This window comes from Mus caroli, unplaced genomic scaffold, assembly GCF_978045245.1.
Source record: "Mus caroli unplaced genomic scaffold, Mus_caroli_1 scaffold_10, whole genome shotgun sequence".
NCBI classification, from domain to species: domain Eukaryota; kingdom Metazoa; phylum Chordata; class Mammalia; order Rodentia; family Muridae; genus Mus; species Mus caroli.
This window is the reverse complement of record NW_028227265.1, coordinates 25,158,568-25,174,884: the sequence shown is the minus strand read 5'-3', so window position 1 is coordinate 25,174,884 and position 16,317 is coordinate 25,158,568. Positions and strand designations below refer to the sequence as shown.

The 16,317-nt window shown below is 47.0% G+C and overlaps 1 protein-coding gene across 1 annotated transcript in view; it reads right to left on the bottom strand.

Moving 5' to 3' along the window:
* The window catches only part of Cmtm4 (CKLF like MARVEL transmembrane domain containing 4), a 46,657-nt gene extending 45,129 nt beyond the window's left edge, over window positions 1–1,528 (bottom strand). Inside the window, exon 1 of the mRNA XM_021170451.3 lies at window positions 1,150–1,528. Coding sequence (XP_021026110.1) covers window positions 1,150–1,335 — 186 coding nt within the window. The 5' untranslated portion in view covers window positions 1,336–1,528. The remainder of the gene's footprint in view (window positions 1–1,149) is intronic.
* Between the last annotated feature and the right edge of the window lie 14,789 nt (window positions 1,529–16,317).

The window sequence follows — 16,317 nt, the reverse complement described above, 5'->3', positions numbered from 1 at the left end:
AAGAGAGGAAACTCCCCATGAGTCTGCAACCTACAAACACAGGGACCTTTATTTAAAGGGTGTCCACATATGGTATTTCTCCCAAGAAAGATTAACGTATGCACTCAGTTAATACGCCCGAACAGGCCTGCTGCTCCCAGAAAGAAAATGCAAATATGTTGCAGTTCTGTGCAAAAGGCTTCTCTGTCAGGGTGACAAGTCTAAAAAGTTTTGAGGCCTCGGTGAAAGGCTACCTGTGACAGAGAATAGGAGGAATACAAAGGTTTTTCAAAACTGGACCGTGCCCAGTCCACCACAAAGATAAACTACACTGCCCAAAGGGACCTGCTACAAAACCACAAAACCGAAACAGAATCCACAAGCCCCTGAACCAAACACTCTGCGGGGTCGCGGGGGGGGGGGGGGGTTGGGGGGGACCACCAAGAAATGTGCTCTCGAATGCCTAAGTCCAACAGAAAGTTCCCTGTATCTGTCACCTCCCAAACTGGCCGCCCTCCCAGAGTGACTTAACTCTGGGTACCAATTTGGGCAGTCCCAAGAAGCCACCACCAGTGCTGAGACTACAGGATGCTATGAAGGAAGCCAACGTCCGCAGTAAAGACTGGAGGCTTTGTGGGTAGATCTGGACTCCCCCACTGCATCTGGGCTACACGCCTCCATTCAACAAATATTTATTGAACATCCACCATCTGCTGGGCACCCTGCTAGGCGCCAGGGAGGAAACCGTGCCACTGCCCCCGGCCTCTGTTAGCAGAGAACCGTCTGGGGGTTACGCGAGCCGGAAAACCTGCTACAAGTTGCTAAGCACAGTAGTAGCCAGTCGATGGCACGGCCCTCGCAACCGGCTCTGCGCACCAACCTCTTGTCGATAAAGCAGGGAGGGCACAGGTAGGCCCCGGAGCAGGTGTGCAGGCACCCCTGAGGCTTCGGAGCTGCAGAGGGCAGACTCCGGCCGAGGGCGCGGTCCCCAGAGGAGCAGGGACTGCAACCCAATGACCTCGGAGTACGGGGTGCGCGGAGCGGGGACCGCGCAGCCCGAACCCGACTCTGGTCGGCCGGGCCTTCCCCCGCGGCCGGGTGCGGGTAAAGAAGGCGCGGGCTAGGCCGCCGACCCGCCCGCTCGTACCTGGAGCCCCGCCCGGCACCTACCACTTGGGCGACCTTGAGGCGGCCGAGCGCGCCGCGCAGGTAGTCCGGGTCGCAGCGCAGGCCGGCCAGCCCGCGGCGCTGGCTCACCGGCTCGGTGGTGGGTTGGTACGGGCTGCTGGCGCCCGAGATCATGGAGGTGCTCGAGGCCTCGCCCTCGAAGCCGTCCAGCTCCTCGCCGCCCCGCATGCTGCCGCCCCGCGCGGCCGGTTCCCCCGGCGCCTGGAGCGGGCAGGCTCAGAGCGGCCGCCGCATCGCCGTCGCCAGACCACCCCGCCGCCGCCGCCTCTGCGCCCGCCGCCCGCTGCGGCCGCGGCTCGGTCCGCTGGGGCTCGGCTCCCGCCGCCTCGGCAGCGGAAAGGGAGGGAGGCGGGAGCGGGCGCCGAGGGAAGGAGGCGGGAGCCGCGCGCCGGCCCGGAGGGGGCGGAGACTGCGGCCGGCGCGGGGAGGGGCGGGGCGCTGAGGGCTGGGGGCGGGGGGTCGTTGGGGAGAGGAGGGGCGTTGCAGGTTGGGGCGGGGCCGGTGAGGAGCCTTCGTCACGCCCCCACCACGCCCTCACCTGCTGGGCGTCTGGCCCAGACTCCCGGGGTGGTCGCCGGCTGCCCTAGCAAGGAAAGGCCCAGACCAAAAGAAGGAAAAAGGGTGGAGAGAATGGAGACTGACCAAAGAGTCACAAAGCTGCTTTCTCTGCCCGCAGCCTTAGAGCCTGCTTTAGAGAAAGTGGGATCGTCTGCAGGGACTTCCGATGAAAACTATGCTCGGGGCTGGAGGGATGGTATGGAGGTTAAGAGCGTACCTGTGGCTCACAGACTGTCTGACACCCTCTTCTAGACTTGGCAGGCACCTGCATTTTACATGCACATTCATATTCAATCTCTCTCTCTCTCTCTCTCTCTCTCTCTCTCTCTCTCTCTTTCTCACACACACACACACACACACAAATAAATCTTAAAAAGATAGGCTAGTGAGATGGCACAATGTGTAGTAAAGACACATGTCACCAGACTTAATGACCTGCGTTTGATCCCGGGGACCCACATGGTGCAGAAAAATAAGCTAGTCCCTCAATATATAATTAAATGTAAATATAATAAAGATCAGCTGTGTCTCTGCCCAGAACCAGACACAGTGCCTGTTCCAAGCTGGACCTGACTGCAGCTGTGTGACACAGCAGAGTTTAAGTGTGTGTGTTCCCATGCTGGGCACACTGAGACAACCCTATTCTGTGTCAGAGGTACAGCCTGTGAGGGGGTGGGGGAGGTCAGGGTTAATGGAGCCCGCAGAATCCACACAACCCCAGTGTCAATTTGGGATCCAGCATGCTGGCATAGGAAAATATATGAGCACACAGTAGGTGCTTGGCAACTAATATCAGTTCCCTATCCTGGCTGAGAAAAGTTTTGCTACCTCTAAGCATCAAGCTAGGCGACACTCAAATTTTGCCCTGGAGGCATTAATTATAGACCAATTTGTCATTCAAGTGTGAAGACTAATTTTAAGCTTAAGTAAAACACTGACTTTCTAAGAATTGTCACTTTGACACTGAACCTTTCAGCACCCTGAATACAGAGCTTTCTCTGTTCCGGACCTTGAGGAAGGCACCAAATGAAGTGTTATAATCATTACTATTTTACACAAGTGGAGACAAAGCTTTCAGAGTAGAAGTGGCTTGTCCAAGGGCACCAAATATTCAATGAGTAGAACACAAGGTCTATTTCCAAAGCTGAAAGGATACCAGCTTCGATATTTATATTATTTGACTTACTAAATATTTGGAAGGGGGCACTTACTATAAGCTAAGCAATATGCTAAGAATTGGACAGGGATGTTGAGAAGTCTCAGTGGGTAACAGTGTTTGCCACCAAAACTGACCACCTTTGTTTAGTTCCTGTGACCCATGGGTGAAAGAAGAGAGCCAGTCCTTACAAGCTGTTCTCTGGCCTTCAAAAGCACACACCAGAGTCCTGCCACCCCAAGGATAAATGTTAATAGCTTTTTTAAAAACTTGAAGATAGCCGGGCAGTGGTGGCACATGCCTTTAATCCCAGCACTTGGGAGGCAGAGGCAGGCGGATTTCTGAGTTCGAGGCCAGCCTGGTCTACAGAGTGAGTTCCAGGACAGCCAGGGCTACACAGAGAAACTCTGTCTCAAAAAAACAAAACAATAAATCCTTGAAGACAAACTCTACTCTCTCTTAAAACCCTCTTGAAATGGCAGCTACAAAGGTCTATTGATACCACAGGGACAATGAGTAGGAACGGAGACAAAGACGATAGAACACTAGATGCTGGAGAGAAATGTGCACACAGCAACTGATACGGCACATCTAAGAGAATGGACATCCAAGCTTGCCGTGGGAAAGGTTGAAATACAACCCAGATTACACATCACAACAAAAGGCTCAAGGGCGCCAGCAAAGTCTAGAAGTGTTTGTGTGGGAGGTGGGGGAGAGGAGACAGCAGGCAGGAAAATGCAAGATGATCCATTAAGAGCTTTGAAGAGCCAGGCAGTGGTGGCACACGCCTTTGATCCCAGCATTTGGGAGGTAGAGGCAGGCACATTTCTAAATTCGAGGCCAGCCTGGTCTACAGAGTGAGTTCCAGGACAGCCAGTTCTATACAGAGAAACCCTGTCTTGAAAAACCAAAAGGAAAAAAAAAAAAAAAAGCTTTGAAGAAGTATAAAAGGGTCCCTTGATCCCCTCCTATACCCCAGACCTCAAGACAAGTTGCAGTCTGTGTGTATGTAGACATATAATTTTCTCAACCTAATTTAATAAGGGTTCAACCTTCCCTCTAGCCCACCACCCACCAGACATAGTGGGGGGAAAAAGACTATTAAGATATGGGGAAAGTAGACCTGTTTAGAAATAGTTCTTTGGGGACAATTCCAATCTTCGTTTTTCTCAGTCCAGTCCACTAGCAAACACCAAACACGAATCAGCAGCTGCCACTCAGCAGACACCACACACAATCCGGCAAGGGGAGTTTAATCCAGAAGAAATCCTGAGGCTTGCCAATCGGACCTACTCCACAGAAGCATCAAGAAGCCACAGGAACCTAGATGAGTTTCTTTGATGAGTTTCTCCCTGTAACATCACCACAAGCGAATCCCAACAACGTAATGTAAGGCGAACCAACACATGGCATGTGTTGTCAGCAAAGAGTAGCAAAGCAGAGCTAAGTGAACCAAGGATCTAGCTCCCACTGACTGTGGAGTCATATTTATAGTCTTTCTAAATAACTCTTTTCACGTGTCTGCTATAGCAAGACTTGCTTTCACATGTGTGCCCCAGCAAACCATCATTTGACATAATTGACTTTGCAAAGAACCAGAGGTTTCCACTTCAGTGTGTGTATGCACACATGTGTATTATGCCCAGGTTTATTGAAAATATTACAGCACAATTGGGCTGCAGGGGGAGACCCACACCTTTAATCCCAGCACTTGGGAGGTAGAAGCATCTCTCTATAAGTTCGAGGCCAACCTGGTCTATAAGGCTATACAGAAAAACCCTGTCTCAAAAAAAAAAGAAGAAGATGATGAAGAAGAAGAAGAAGAAGAAGAAGAAGAAGAAGAAGAAGAAGAAGAAGAAAGAAAGAAAGAAAGAAAGAAAGAAAGAAAGAAAGAAAGAAAGAGAAAAGAAAAAAGAAAAAGAGAAGGAAAGAAAAAGAAAAGAAAAAAGAAAAAGAGAAGGAAAGAAAAAAGAAAAAAGAAAAAAAGGAAAAGAAAAAGAAGAAAGAAAGAAGAAAATGCTACAACACAACAAAAAAGATTCAAATACCCCCCTGTATTTTCAGATCCATCCCCACTGCGAGCTGAAGGCCTGCAGGCTGGAGGGACTGCCAACATCCAGAAGTTACAGCATTTCCCTAGAATCAGGGTCTCCCTCCAGGATGCTGGACTGAGGCCTCCATTCTCTCCCACTCCTGTAGCATGATGGAGGAACCTCTCACAGAACGTCTCTGAATCTGCTTGAGTGGGACACAGCTGCTAGACTCTTGTGCAGATCCTCTCAGGGAATAGTGGTGACCTGTGCACAGACACTCGGTGTGTGAGTCACCTTGGGCAGGTGGGGCTTTTCTCAATAAGCTCCACAGCTTTCTTTTCTTTTCTTTTCTTTTCTTTTCTTTTCTTTTCTTTTCTTTTCTTTTCTTTTCTTTTCTTTTCCTTTCCTTTCCTTTCCTTTCCTTTCCTTTCCTTTCCTTTCCTTTCTTTTCTTTTCCTTTCTTTTCTTTTCCTTTTTCTTTTTCTTTTTTGCTTAGATTTAATTTATTTGTTTTTATATTTTTTATTTATTTTTATTAGATATTTTCTTTATATACATTTCAAATGCTATCCCGAAAGTTCCCTATACCCTCCCTCCACCCTGCTCCCCTACCGACCCATTCCTGCTTCTTGGCCCTGGCGTTTCCCTATACTGGGACATAAAAAGTTTGCAATACCAAGGGGCCTCTCTTCCCAGTGATGGCCGACTAGGCCATCTTCTGCTACATATGCAGCTAGAGATACGAGCTCTGGGGGTACTGGTTAGTTCATATTGTTGTTCCACCTAGAGGGTTGCAGACCCCTTCAGCTCCTTGGGTACTTTCTCTAGCTTCTCCATTGGGGGCCCTGTGTTCCATCTTATAGATGACTGTGAGCATCCACTTCTGTATTTGCCAGGCACTGGCATAGCCTCACATGAGACAGCTATAACAGGGTCCCTCCAGCAAAATCTTTCTGGCATTGTGCAATAGTGTCTGGGTTTGGTGGCTGATTATGGGATGGATCCCTGGGTGGAGTAGTCTCTGGATAGTCCATCCTTTCATCTTAGCTCCAAACTTTGTCTCTGTAAAACCTTACATGGGTATTTTGTTCCTTATTCTAAGGAGGAATGATGTATCCACCCATTGGTCTTCCCTCTTCTTGATTTTCTTGTGTTTTGCAAATTGTATCTTGGGTGTTCTATGTTTCTGGGCTAATATCCACTTATCAGAGAGTGCATATCTAATGACTTCTTTTGTGATTGGGTTACCTCACTAAGGATGGTATCCTCTAGTTACCTCCATTTGTCCAAGAATTTCATAAATCCATTGTTTTTAATTGCTGAGTAGTACTCCATTGTGTAAGTGTACCACATTTTCTGTATCCATTCTTCTGTTGAGGGACATTTGGGTTCTTTCCAGCTTCTGGCTATTATAAATAAGGCTGCTATGAACATAGTGGAACAGGTGTTCTTATTTCCAGTTGGAACTTCTTCTAGGTATATGCCCAGAAAAGGTATTGCTGGATCTTCTGGTAGTACTATGTCCAATTTTCTGAGGAACCTCCAGACTGACTTCCAGAGTGGTTGTACAAGCTTGCAATCCCACCAGTAGGCTCCACCACTTACTTCACAACTTTTATGTAAATGTAGCCTCTGATGGTGGGGTTCATGTAAAAGAAATTTAAAAGGAGGTTTGAGAGGGTTTGTCTCTCAAGGTCTGGAGAGATGGCTCAGCGGTTAAGAGCACTAACTACTCTTCCAGAGGTCCTGAGTTCAATTCCCTGCAACCACATGGTGGCTCACAACCATCTGTAAAGGGGTCTGACGCCCTTTTCCAGTATGTCTGAAGAGTGTGAACTGTACTCTTATGCAATAAATAAATAAATAAATAGTCTCTTTAAAAAATTCATCCATTTGTTTGGGAGACATGTGAGAGCTGTGATCCTTACTTTCTACCTTGCATGAGGCAGATTTCTTTTGTTGTTTGCTGAACACCAGCCTGGCTCAATAGCTTCTATCAAGTCTCCTGTCAGCACCTCACATTTCCAGTAGAAGGCATTAGGGGCATACTAGGATTACAGCCACTTGTATGTTTGGCTTTTATGTGGAGTCTGGGGATCCAAACTCAAACTCAGACTAGCATGGCAAGCTATGAACTATTTCTGGCATTGTGTCTAGGCATCTCTCAAACAGAGATAGCTAAGCACAGTAAAGGCCATGGCAGGGTACCTTCCGAAAAACTGGGATGAAATAAGTGGAAGTTTGTTTATTTAATGTAGAGAGTCCCGGGCATCTTTTCCAAGATCCGAGATCATAAAAGCCAGCAAACACCTCAGCTCTGCTGTAGGCAGCTTAGGTAGCCAGGACAAAAGACCTAAAGAGACCAGCAATGAAGGTTCCTCTAGGGGTGGCTAGCCAGTTCTCCCTAGCACTGAATCAACAGCTGAGAAATATTACCTAAGCCACAGACCTTCAAATAAGATCTAGAGGGCCAGTCAGCTTTGAAATATGATGGCTAAAGGCCATTGAACATTTAAGGAACACAAATCATGAAACAGAAGTCAGCACAAGGAAAATCACCTGGGAAGAAATAAGCAAGAAGACATGTGACGTATGTCATGACGTGCTTACATGTGTGTTCGGACTAAGCCATGGACTGATGTCTGCCAAAAACAAGATATTAAAATGTACAGGTGCCATTTTATAACGGTGTTGTATCTGTGTATATGAAATGTATATGTATCATAAACAGTCAGTCGCACAGGAAATTGGTAAGCATAAAAGATTTAGACGCAGGTGTGGTGCTGTATCTTGATCATTTATTTCTCAGTCAGAATACACAGGCAGGAGGATTGCCTCAACTTAAGCTTTAAACCAGTTGTTCCCAACCTTCCTAACGCTGGGACCCTCATGCTGCCATGACCCCCCAACCATAAAATTATTTTGTTGCTACTTTATAGCTGCAATTTTGCTACTGTTATAAATTGTAGTGTAAATAACTGATATGTGGAGCTGGAGAGATGGCTCAGTGGTAAAGAGCACTGACTGATCTCCCAGAGGTCCTGAGTTCAAATCCCAGCAACCACAGGGTGGCTCACAACTACCTGTAAAGAGATCTCTCTTCTAGTGCATCTGAAGACAGCGACAGTGTTCTTATTTATAATAATAAATCTTTGGGTCAGAGTGAGCAGGTTGACTCAAGCGAGCAGGGGTCTTAAATTCATTTCCCAACAACCAGATGAAGGCTCACAACTATCTGAACAGCTACAGTGTGTACTCATATACATAAAATAAATAAATAAATAAATCTTTAAAAAAAAAAAAAAACCTGATATGCTGAGTATCTGATATGCAACCTTCCACCAGGGATTGCAACCCACAGGTTGAGAACCATTACTTTAAGGTCAGCCTGGTCTTCACACTTAGCTCTAGATCCCTCAGAGTCTACTGACTAGGGTTTAATCACAAAAACAAACAAGAACTTGAGTGTGATAGTAGCTTTATACCTGTTAATCCAGTACTCAGGAGGCCACGACTTTGTAGCCAATCTAGGATACTTAGAAAACTCTGGGGCAGTCAGAACTACAACTTGAGACCTCATCTCAAAAAGAAAGAAAGCAAGAAAGAAAGGGAGGGGGAGGGAGGGAGATAACTGTACAAACAAGGCATGACAAAAGTTTATCATCTGCAGCACAAGCACTAGGGAGGCTGAGGCAGGGGAGTCTCCAAGTGGAAGGAAAGAAGGAAGGAAGGATGGAAAGAAGGAAGGAAAGAAGGGAGGGAGGGAGGAAGGAAGGAAGGAAGGAAGGAAGGAAGGAAGGAAGGAAGGAAGGGAGAAAGGAAGGAAGGAAGGAAGGGAGAAAGGAAGGAAGGAAGGAAGGAAGGAAGGGAGAAAGGAAGGAAGGAAGAAAAGAGGAAAGAGCAAAATAAAGACTATAAAAGAGAATTATAGGGTCTGGAGAGATGGCTCAGTGGTTAAGAGCACTGACTGCTCTTCCAGAGGTCCTGAGTTCAATTCCCAGTAACCACATGATGGCTCACAACCATCTGTAATGGGATCCAATGCCCCCTTCTGGTGTGTCTGAAGACAGTGACAGTGTGCTCTTATACATTAAATGAATGAATAAATAAATAAATAAATAAATAAATCTAAGAGAGAGAGAGAATGAATGATAAGAATTAAAAAAAAAAAACAAAAAAAAAAAAACAAGCTGGGCGTGGTGGCGCACACCTTTGATCCCAGCACTCAGGAGGCAGAGGCAGGCGGATTTCTGAGTTCAAGGCCAGCCTGGTCTACAATGTGAGTTCCAGGACAGCCAGGACTATACAGAGAAAACCTGTCTTGAAAAAACAAAACAAAAACAAACAAACAAAAAACCCTGGGCTGAGCACTGACTGCTCTTCCAAAGGTCCTGAGTTCAAATCCCAGCAACCACATGGTGACTCCCACCACCCTGTAATGAGATCTGACACCCTCTTCTGGTGTGTCTGAAGACAGCTACAGTGTACTTACATATAAAAATAAATAAATCGGGCTGGTGAGATGGCTCAGTGGGTAAGAGCACCCGACTGCTCTTCCGAAGGTCCAGAGTTCAAATCCCAGCAACCACATGGTGGCTCACAACCATCCGCAACGAGATCTGGCGCCCTCTTCTGGAATGTCTGAAGACAGCTACAGTGTACTTACATATAATAAATAAATAAATCTTTAAAAAAAAAAAATAAATAAATAAATCTTTGGACCAGAGTAAGCAGGGCCTGGAGCAGGCAGAAGTCCTGAGTTCAATTTCAAGCAACCACATGATGGCTCACAACCATCTGTACAGCTACAGTGTACTCATATACATAAATTAGATAAATAAATCTTTACAAAACAAAATAAAACAAAACAAAACAAAAAAAGAATTACAAAAAAAACCCCTCTTGGACAAACTCGTGGAAAAAATGCTCAAAATCATTACTTACGAAGAAAATGCCAATCCAGACCATTTCACACCTGCAAGGACAGGAAAACTGAGAGAAGCCAAGCTGGGCAAAGCTCACACCTCTGTCTGATCCAAGCATTCAGAGGTTGAGACGAGTATAGTCATGAGGGCCGAGGCTACCCTCAGCAGCAGAGTAAGACCCTGTCCAAAAAAAGAAAGGAAGGAAGGGAGGAAGGAGGGGGGAAGGAAGAAAGAAAGAAAAAGAAACTACCAGTGTTGGTGAGATCATGAAAAATTGAGACCCCACATACAGCTGGCAGGAATATAAAATGGAACAGCCACTGTAGTGAACAGATTAGCAATTCTCCAAACGGTCACACAGAATTTCCATAGAGGAGATGAATATGAGCATAGGCCCAGCTGTTTGGGAAGCTGAGACATAAAGATCTCTTGAAACCATGAATTCAAGACAAGCCTGGGAAAACAGTGAGACCTTGTTTCAAAAACAAACAGAGCAGGAAAGATGTCGCAGCAGCTGAGTAGGTTCCAGGGCATCTGGTGCCCTCTCCTGGACTCCGTGGGACACTGCTCTCATGTGCACAAACCCACATATATTCATAACCCAACCCTGCCCCCATACCCCAATAAAACAGGGACTGGAGAGATGGCACCATAGTTAAGAGCACATACTGTTCTTTTAGGGGACCTAAGCACCCACAGGGTGGGTCCCAAACATCTGTGACTCCAGTTCCAGAGAATTGGATGTCCCCTCTGATCTCTGCGGTCCTCAGGGGATGCACATGGTGTACAGATATACATGTGGGCAAACACTCATACACATGAACAATTCAAATAAATAAATCTAAAAACTAAAGCAATAACAACAACAACAAAAAACTATTGTTTTGTCACACGCCTTTAATCCCAGCACTTAGGAAACAGACATGTGGGTCTCTGAGCTTGAGGCTAGCCTGGTCTACATAGCCAGTCCCAGAACAGCCAGGACTATGCAGAGAGACACTGTCTTAAAACAAAAACAAATAAACAGACAAACAAATAAACTGCCCCTGAAATGAAAATAGGAGGGGTCGGGGGGGTCCTCCCATAAAAGCCCCTGCCACCTAGCCTAATAAACTGAGTTTGAGTTTGATCTCAGAGCCCCACATGATAAAAGGAAAGAAAAACTCCCGAAGGTTGTCCACTGACCTCCATACATGTGCCGTTGTGTGTGCATATGTACACAGCACCATCGTCACCAACAATAACAACTCCCACACACATACACATGCACATTGTGGAGCAATTTCACTCTTGTGTATAATATACTAGAGACAACCAACATCAGGTGCTTCGTGAAGCAAAACTTAATGTGCCCATGGCAACACTATCTGTAGGAGCCAGTAGGTGGACATAACCCAAATGCCCATTAGCAGACCGACTGATGAACACAGTATGGCATAGCTCCATGATGAAGAACTGGACATAAAAAAAGCCGGGTATGGTGGGGCACATCTTTAATCCCAGCACTTGGGGGGAAGAGGAAGGAGGATCGCTGAGTTTGAGGCCAGCCTGGTTTACATAGTGAGTTCCAGGACAGCTAGGAACATTTAGGGAGACTCCGTTTCCAACTAATACAAAACCAGAAAGGGGCACTGGCATGTGGGCACATGCTAACATGTGGACTGGACTCTGAAAACATGCTAAGTGGAGGTAGCCGGACCCAGAAAACCACAGACTGCATTATCTTATTTGCATGAAATATTCAAAAGAGCCAAATTCATAGGAAGAAGAACCAGATCAACACTTGCAAGGGACTAAGTGATGGACAGCGGGGGGATTATAATTTATTTACTGTGGAGTTTCCAGTTGAGTGGTGAGAAAGTTCTAGAAGGAGATAATGGTCAGGTGGTCGTGTACATTGTTGTAGTACTTAAATGTCATTGAATGACACACTTCAAAGGAGTAAGAAGATACAAATAAACAAAACAAAAACAGGAAAAAGCAAGCAAACAAACAAAACCAGAAGGGAGGACAAGGTGATGCACATCTTTAATCTCAGCACTTGGCAGGCGGTGGGGACAGGGGAAAGGAGTGAGGAGCGAGTACAGACCTGAAGGGACAGACAGACAGATAAGGCTAGAAGCTGAACATCAGCACAGACCTTGTGAAGCACTTCAGAGGGTGGGTTCCACACGGAAGAGCATTTGGCACTAGAGCAGCCTAGTGGCCAGTCTCTTGGGACTCTCTCTGGCTTCCATGCGTGAGATGGATGGAGCAGAGGCAAGATTGGAGGCCTCTCTCCAGTACTTATTAACTGTTCTCCGTTCCTGGACACTTGCCTACGTCTATTTTTAGTTCCAGAGACAGACTCAGATTTTTCCTCTTCTGATTTTTAACAGAAGTTCATAGACTTCCGAGGGGTGTTGTTGGGAATCCCATGAGGAGCCTTAAATAGTAGACAAAACCTGGTATTATGATCCTTTCTTCAGTGGTGGATTGTAGTACATCAGGAGCCCCTAGCAGGAGCTGTGCCTCTGGTGAGTGTCGGCTAGTGCTAGAGGGAAGATGAAGTTAGGAACAGATGGGGAGGCAGGCAGTACTTGGAGAGGTCCCTGCTGCAGGGACTGACCCACAAGTCCAGGACTGATTCAGTGTAAGCAGATTCGGACAAGGCTGATGAAGAAGCCAGATGCTACCTTATTCCAAGCTGCCGGAGGAAGGGGAGATCCGGCCAAAAGTGGGCTCCTACCTTATTCTCAGTGGATCCAGGATGAACTGCTCAGAATAGCCAGGATGGGAGGAACACCCAGAGATTAAGAGCTCACACCTGAACTAACCAGTACCCCCCGGAGCTCGTGTCTCTAGCTGCATATGTATCAGAAGATGGCCTAGTCGGTCATCAGTGGAAAGAGAGGCCCATTGGTCTTGCAAACTTTATATGTCTCAATACAGGGGAACGCCAGGGCCAAGAAGTGGGCGGGGGGAGGGTATGGGGGACTTCTGGGATAGCATTGGAAATGTAAATGAAGAAAATACCTAATTAAAAAAAAAGAGCTCACACCTTCAGACATGCTTGGGCCTCTAAAGTACCAGGGGCCAAGTCCTCTTCACCCAGGCACCGAGAGGAGTCAGACAAGTTCTTGGCCAGTCCCCTTTTCCTCTCCACTCAGCTGACGGCAGGCCTTGCTCACCCTGAAGCATCCTTACTAAACAGCACATCCAGGAGATCTGAATCAAGTCTGGCATTTCTTAAGTCCCTCAGCTTCTTGTGTAGCTCTGGACTTGGCTCCTTTCAAAGACAGCTACCTCTAAATCTGGGAATTTGGAATTCCTCACTTATACCCTTACACACACACACACACACACACACACACACACACACACACACACACACACACACCTCTTCCCTGAACACCAGAATCCATAGCTTTCTCTGCTTCAAAGCACCAAGCCTACAAGTTTCCTACGAGTTTAGATTCCAAATTCCACAAAGCAAACTCCTTACCCAGATTCTGAGCCCCATGTATCCTGTCCTTGGGGAAGTGGCTGACCATGGTGAGGTGAGAGGCTTTCACATCATTCCTTATCCAGGCTTCACATTCTTGTGAGTCTTGGAAGTAGGAGATGTGTTTCTATGGCTTCCGTGAGCTAGCTGGTCTCACCTACCATGTGTAACCTATATTCTCCATAACTAGCAGGAGCTCCCAGAGACTTCAGTTTCTGAAATAAAACACAGACCCTGGGCAAGTAGGTTTCAAGCATAAAGTATAAGATGAGAAGACTAAGATTGTCATTAAAGGGCTTAGAGAGACAGCTCAGCGGTTAAGAGCACTGGCTGCTACTGTAGAGGACTCAGGTTCAGTTCCCAGCATCCACACAGCAGCTAACAACTGTCTGTAACTCCAGTTCCAGGAGATCTAATACCCTCTTCTAACTTCTGAGGGCACCAGGCACAGAGATGGTACACATGCAGGCGGGCAAACATGAAGTAAAAATAAGTCTTTATTTATTTTTTTTTAAAGATTATCATTAAAGCTATTGTGGCAAAGCACAGCTATAATCCTAGTACTTAGGAGGCTAAGGCAGGGGGATTACTGTGCGTTTGAGACCAGCCTAGAACAAATAACAAGATTCTGTCTCAGAAAAAGAAAAAGGTTTGGGCTGGAAAGATTGCTCATTGGTTACTGTGGTTTTCCCTCTGGCTCCTATAATCTTTCCTCCCCTTCTTCCGCAGGATTCCCTGAGCTCCACCTACTGTTTGGCTGTGGGTCCCTGCATCAGTTTCCATCAGTTGCTAGATGAAGCTTCTGATGAGGGGTTGGATTGTGCCTAGTCTTATTGCAGCTTGGTATACCATGTTCGGTTGATATCCCTGCTCTTTTCCTTCAGGGAAATGGAAGAAGAGTAGATCTGGTGGGGGCGGGGGTGGGGGTAGGGGAGGAAGAGCGGGAGGGTCTAGGGGAAGAGGAGGGAGGGGAAACTGCAGTCAGGAGGTAATGTGAGAGAAGGAATAAGAAGATAAAGGGTACACACTGCTCTTGCAGAAGACTCAAGGTCAATTCTTGTTGCCTTTGTCAGGTGACTCATGATCATCTATAACTCCAGCTCCAAGGGGATCCAAGGATACCTTTTCTCCAGTGCATATAACTCCCACACAGACACATGCATAGAGTTTAAAAAATAAATCTTGAAACAAACAAACAAACCCAACCATTTATGGGAAGCTGAGACAGTGAGACGATACATTTGAGGCATGCCTAGGCTGGAAAGTGAGTTCGAAGCCAGCCAGGGTAACTGAGTCCTTGTCTCAAAATGAAAAGTAGAGGGAGCTGAAGATGTAGCTCAGTGGTAGAATGGTTTGTGGGGAATGCACAAAGCTCCAGGTTAGATTCCCAACATTGGAAGAAAGTGTGAATCCCAAAACACAGTGACCAGCATGGAGCATGAACCAGGCGGGTGAGAAAGTTTAGATTTGATGTCTGAAGACTGACTACTTCCTTGGAAGTGATTCTCCTTTTCAGAGGAGGAGGCTACCAGTATAACATCCTTGTGTCGGAAAGATTCAAGTCTCCTCTGTGGCAGCATCACATGCCTCCAACAACATTCCCATGTGACTTGAGGAGGGGCCAGGATCTGGAGAATTCCAGGCAGGAGTGGTTGGTTTAAGGGTTAGAGCTAACTGCTGTTTCTGTTAAAAAAAAAAAAAAATGTCCCTTTGGCCAGAAAAATGCTTTCCGAGGCTTCTCTAAAAATAGTGCTTGCCGGGATTTTCCAGTTTGACATTCCTTCTGTGACCAAGGACAACTCAACCCAACCCATCCTGTATCCCTTATCGGTTTCCAGTGACATCCCACCACTGGGAGACGCCACTTTTTGTGTCCCCAGGTGCTTTCATAGCCTGCTGGCATTTGGTGCTGTCAGGGGAATTCTGGTTGCCTTTCTCCTTCTCCTTCTGGGCAAAGGCTAGAAATGTGGCCACAAGGAAAAGTGCAAAACTGACTTTGTTTATCCCCAAGACTGGTGTCCTGCTGGGCCAAATGGTGACTCATCTAGCCATGGGAACCTCAGGAAGCCATTGAGGTAACCAGCAAGAGACACCCACAGCCCGGCATGCGCTGGTGGCTCGCTCACCCCAAGCACCAGGCTATGTACTGGGACCAATAGGCTCTTGCATGAGAACCAGGTTTGGGGAATAACAGTGTAATCTTAGTGATCTTGCTCAGCATCCAATCATGTTGCTAATGACAGGGCTCCCCCCCCCAACCCATGTTCTGGAACAAGGAGGCCCACCCAGGAAGAATGAAATAGAAAGACCCTTCCTTCCACAGTATGGGCTGAGTACATGATATGATCTGAACTGATGAGAAGCCAACCCTGGCTGGCGGTTTTCTCTAGAATGTACGGGTTCTCAAACTGCCATGTTCGCTGGACTGATTCTAGGGGAAGATTCTCAGCAACCCCACATCCCTGGATCATAGGATGCTGGGGACTAAGGTGGCAAAAGGAAGCAGCTGCCTGAAAAATCTGTGGCCAAGGCTACTACAACTGTGCACTTAAGAGTGAGAAAACTTGGAATTTTCTTCCTCTCATTTCTTCTTTTCCCCTCCCCATCCTCAATATCCCTTCTTCCTCCTTCCTCTGGCCCTTTCCTCCTGTGTTGGGAACTGAACCCAAGACCTTGTGTATGGTAAGGCAGCTGCCTTGCTTGGTACATATGGCCTCTGCTGCCCCTTCGTGGCCCTTTCAGTGTAGGATGCTAAGGTAGCTCCACACATTTATGCCTAATTGCCTTCCTGCCTGAGTTCACACTGGCTGGCTTCATTCCGGTCCACCACCACAGGGTTCACTGCAGTTTGCCCTCTTTTGATTACCCATCCCACCCTTCTCCCTCCTCTGGCCCTGAGAGAGATGCCTGATCATCCTGTGTGAGTTTGCTGGCCCACTGTCTATAGAGCACACTTTCCCATCCTCACTGCCACACCCTCATCATTATATGGAC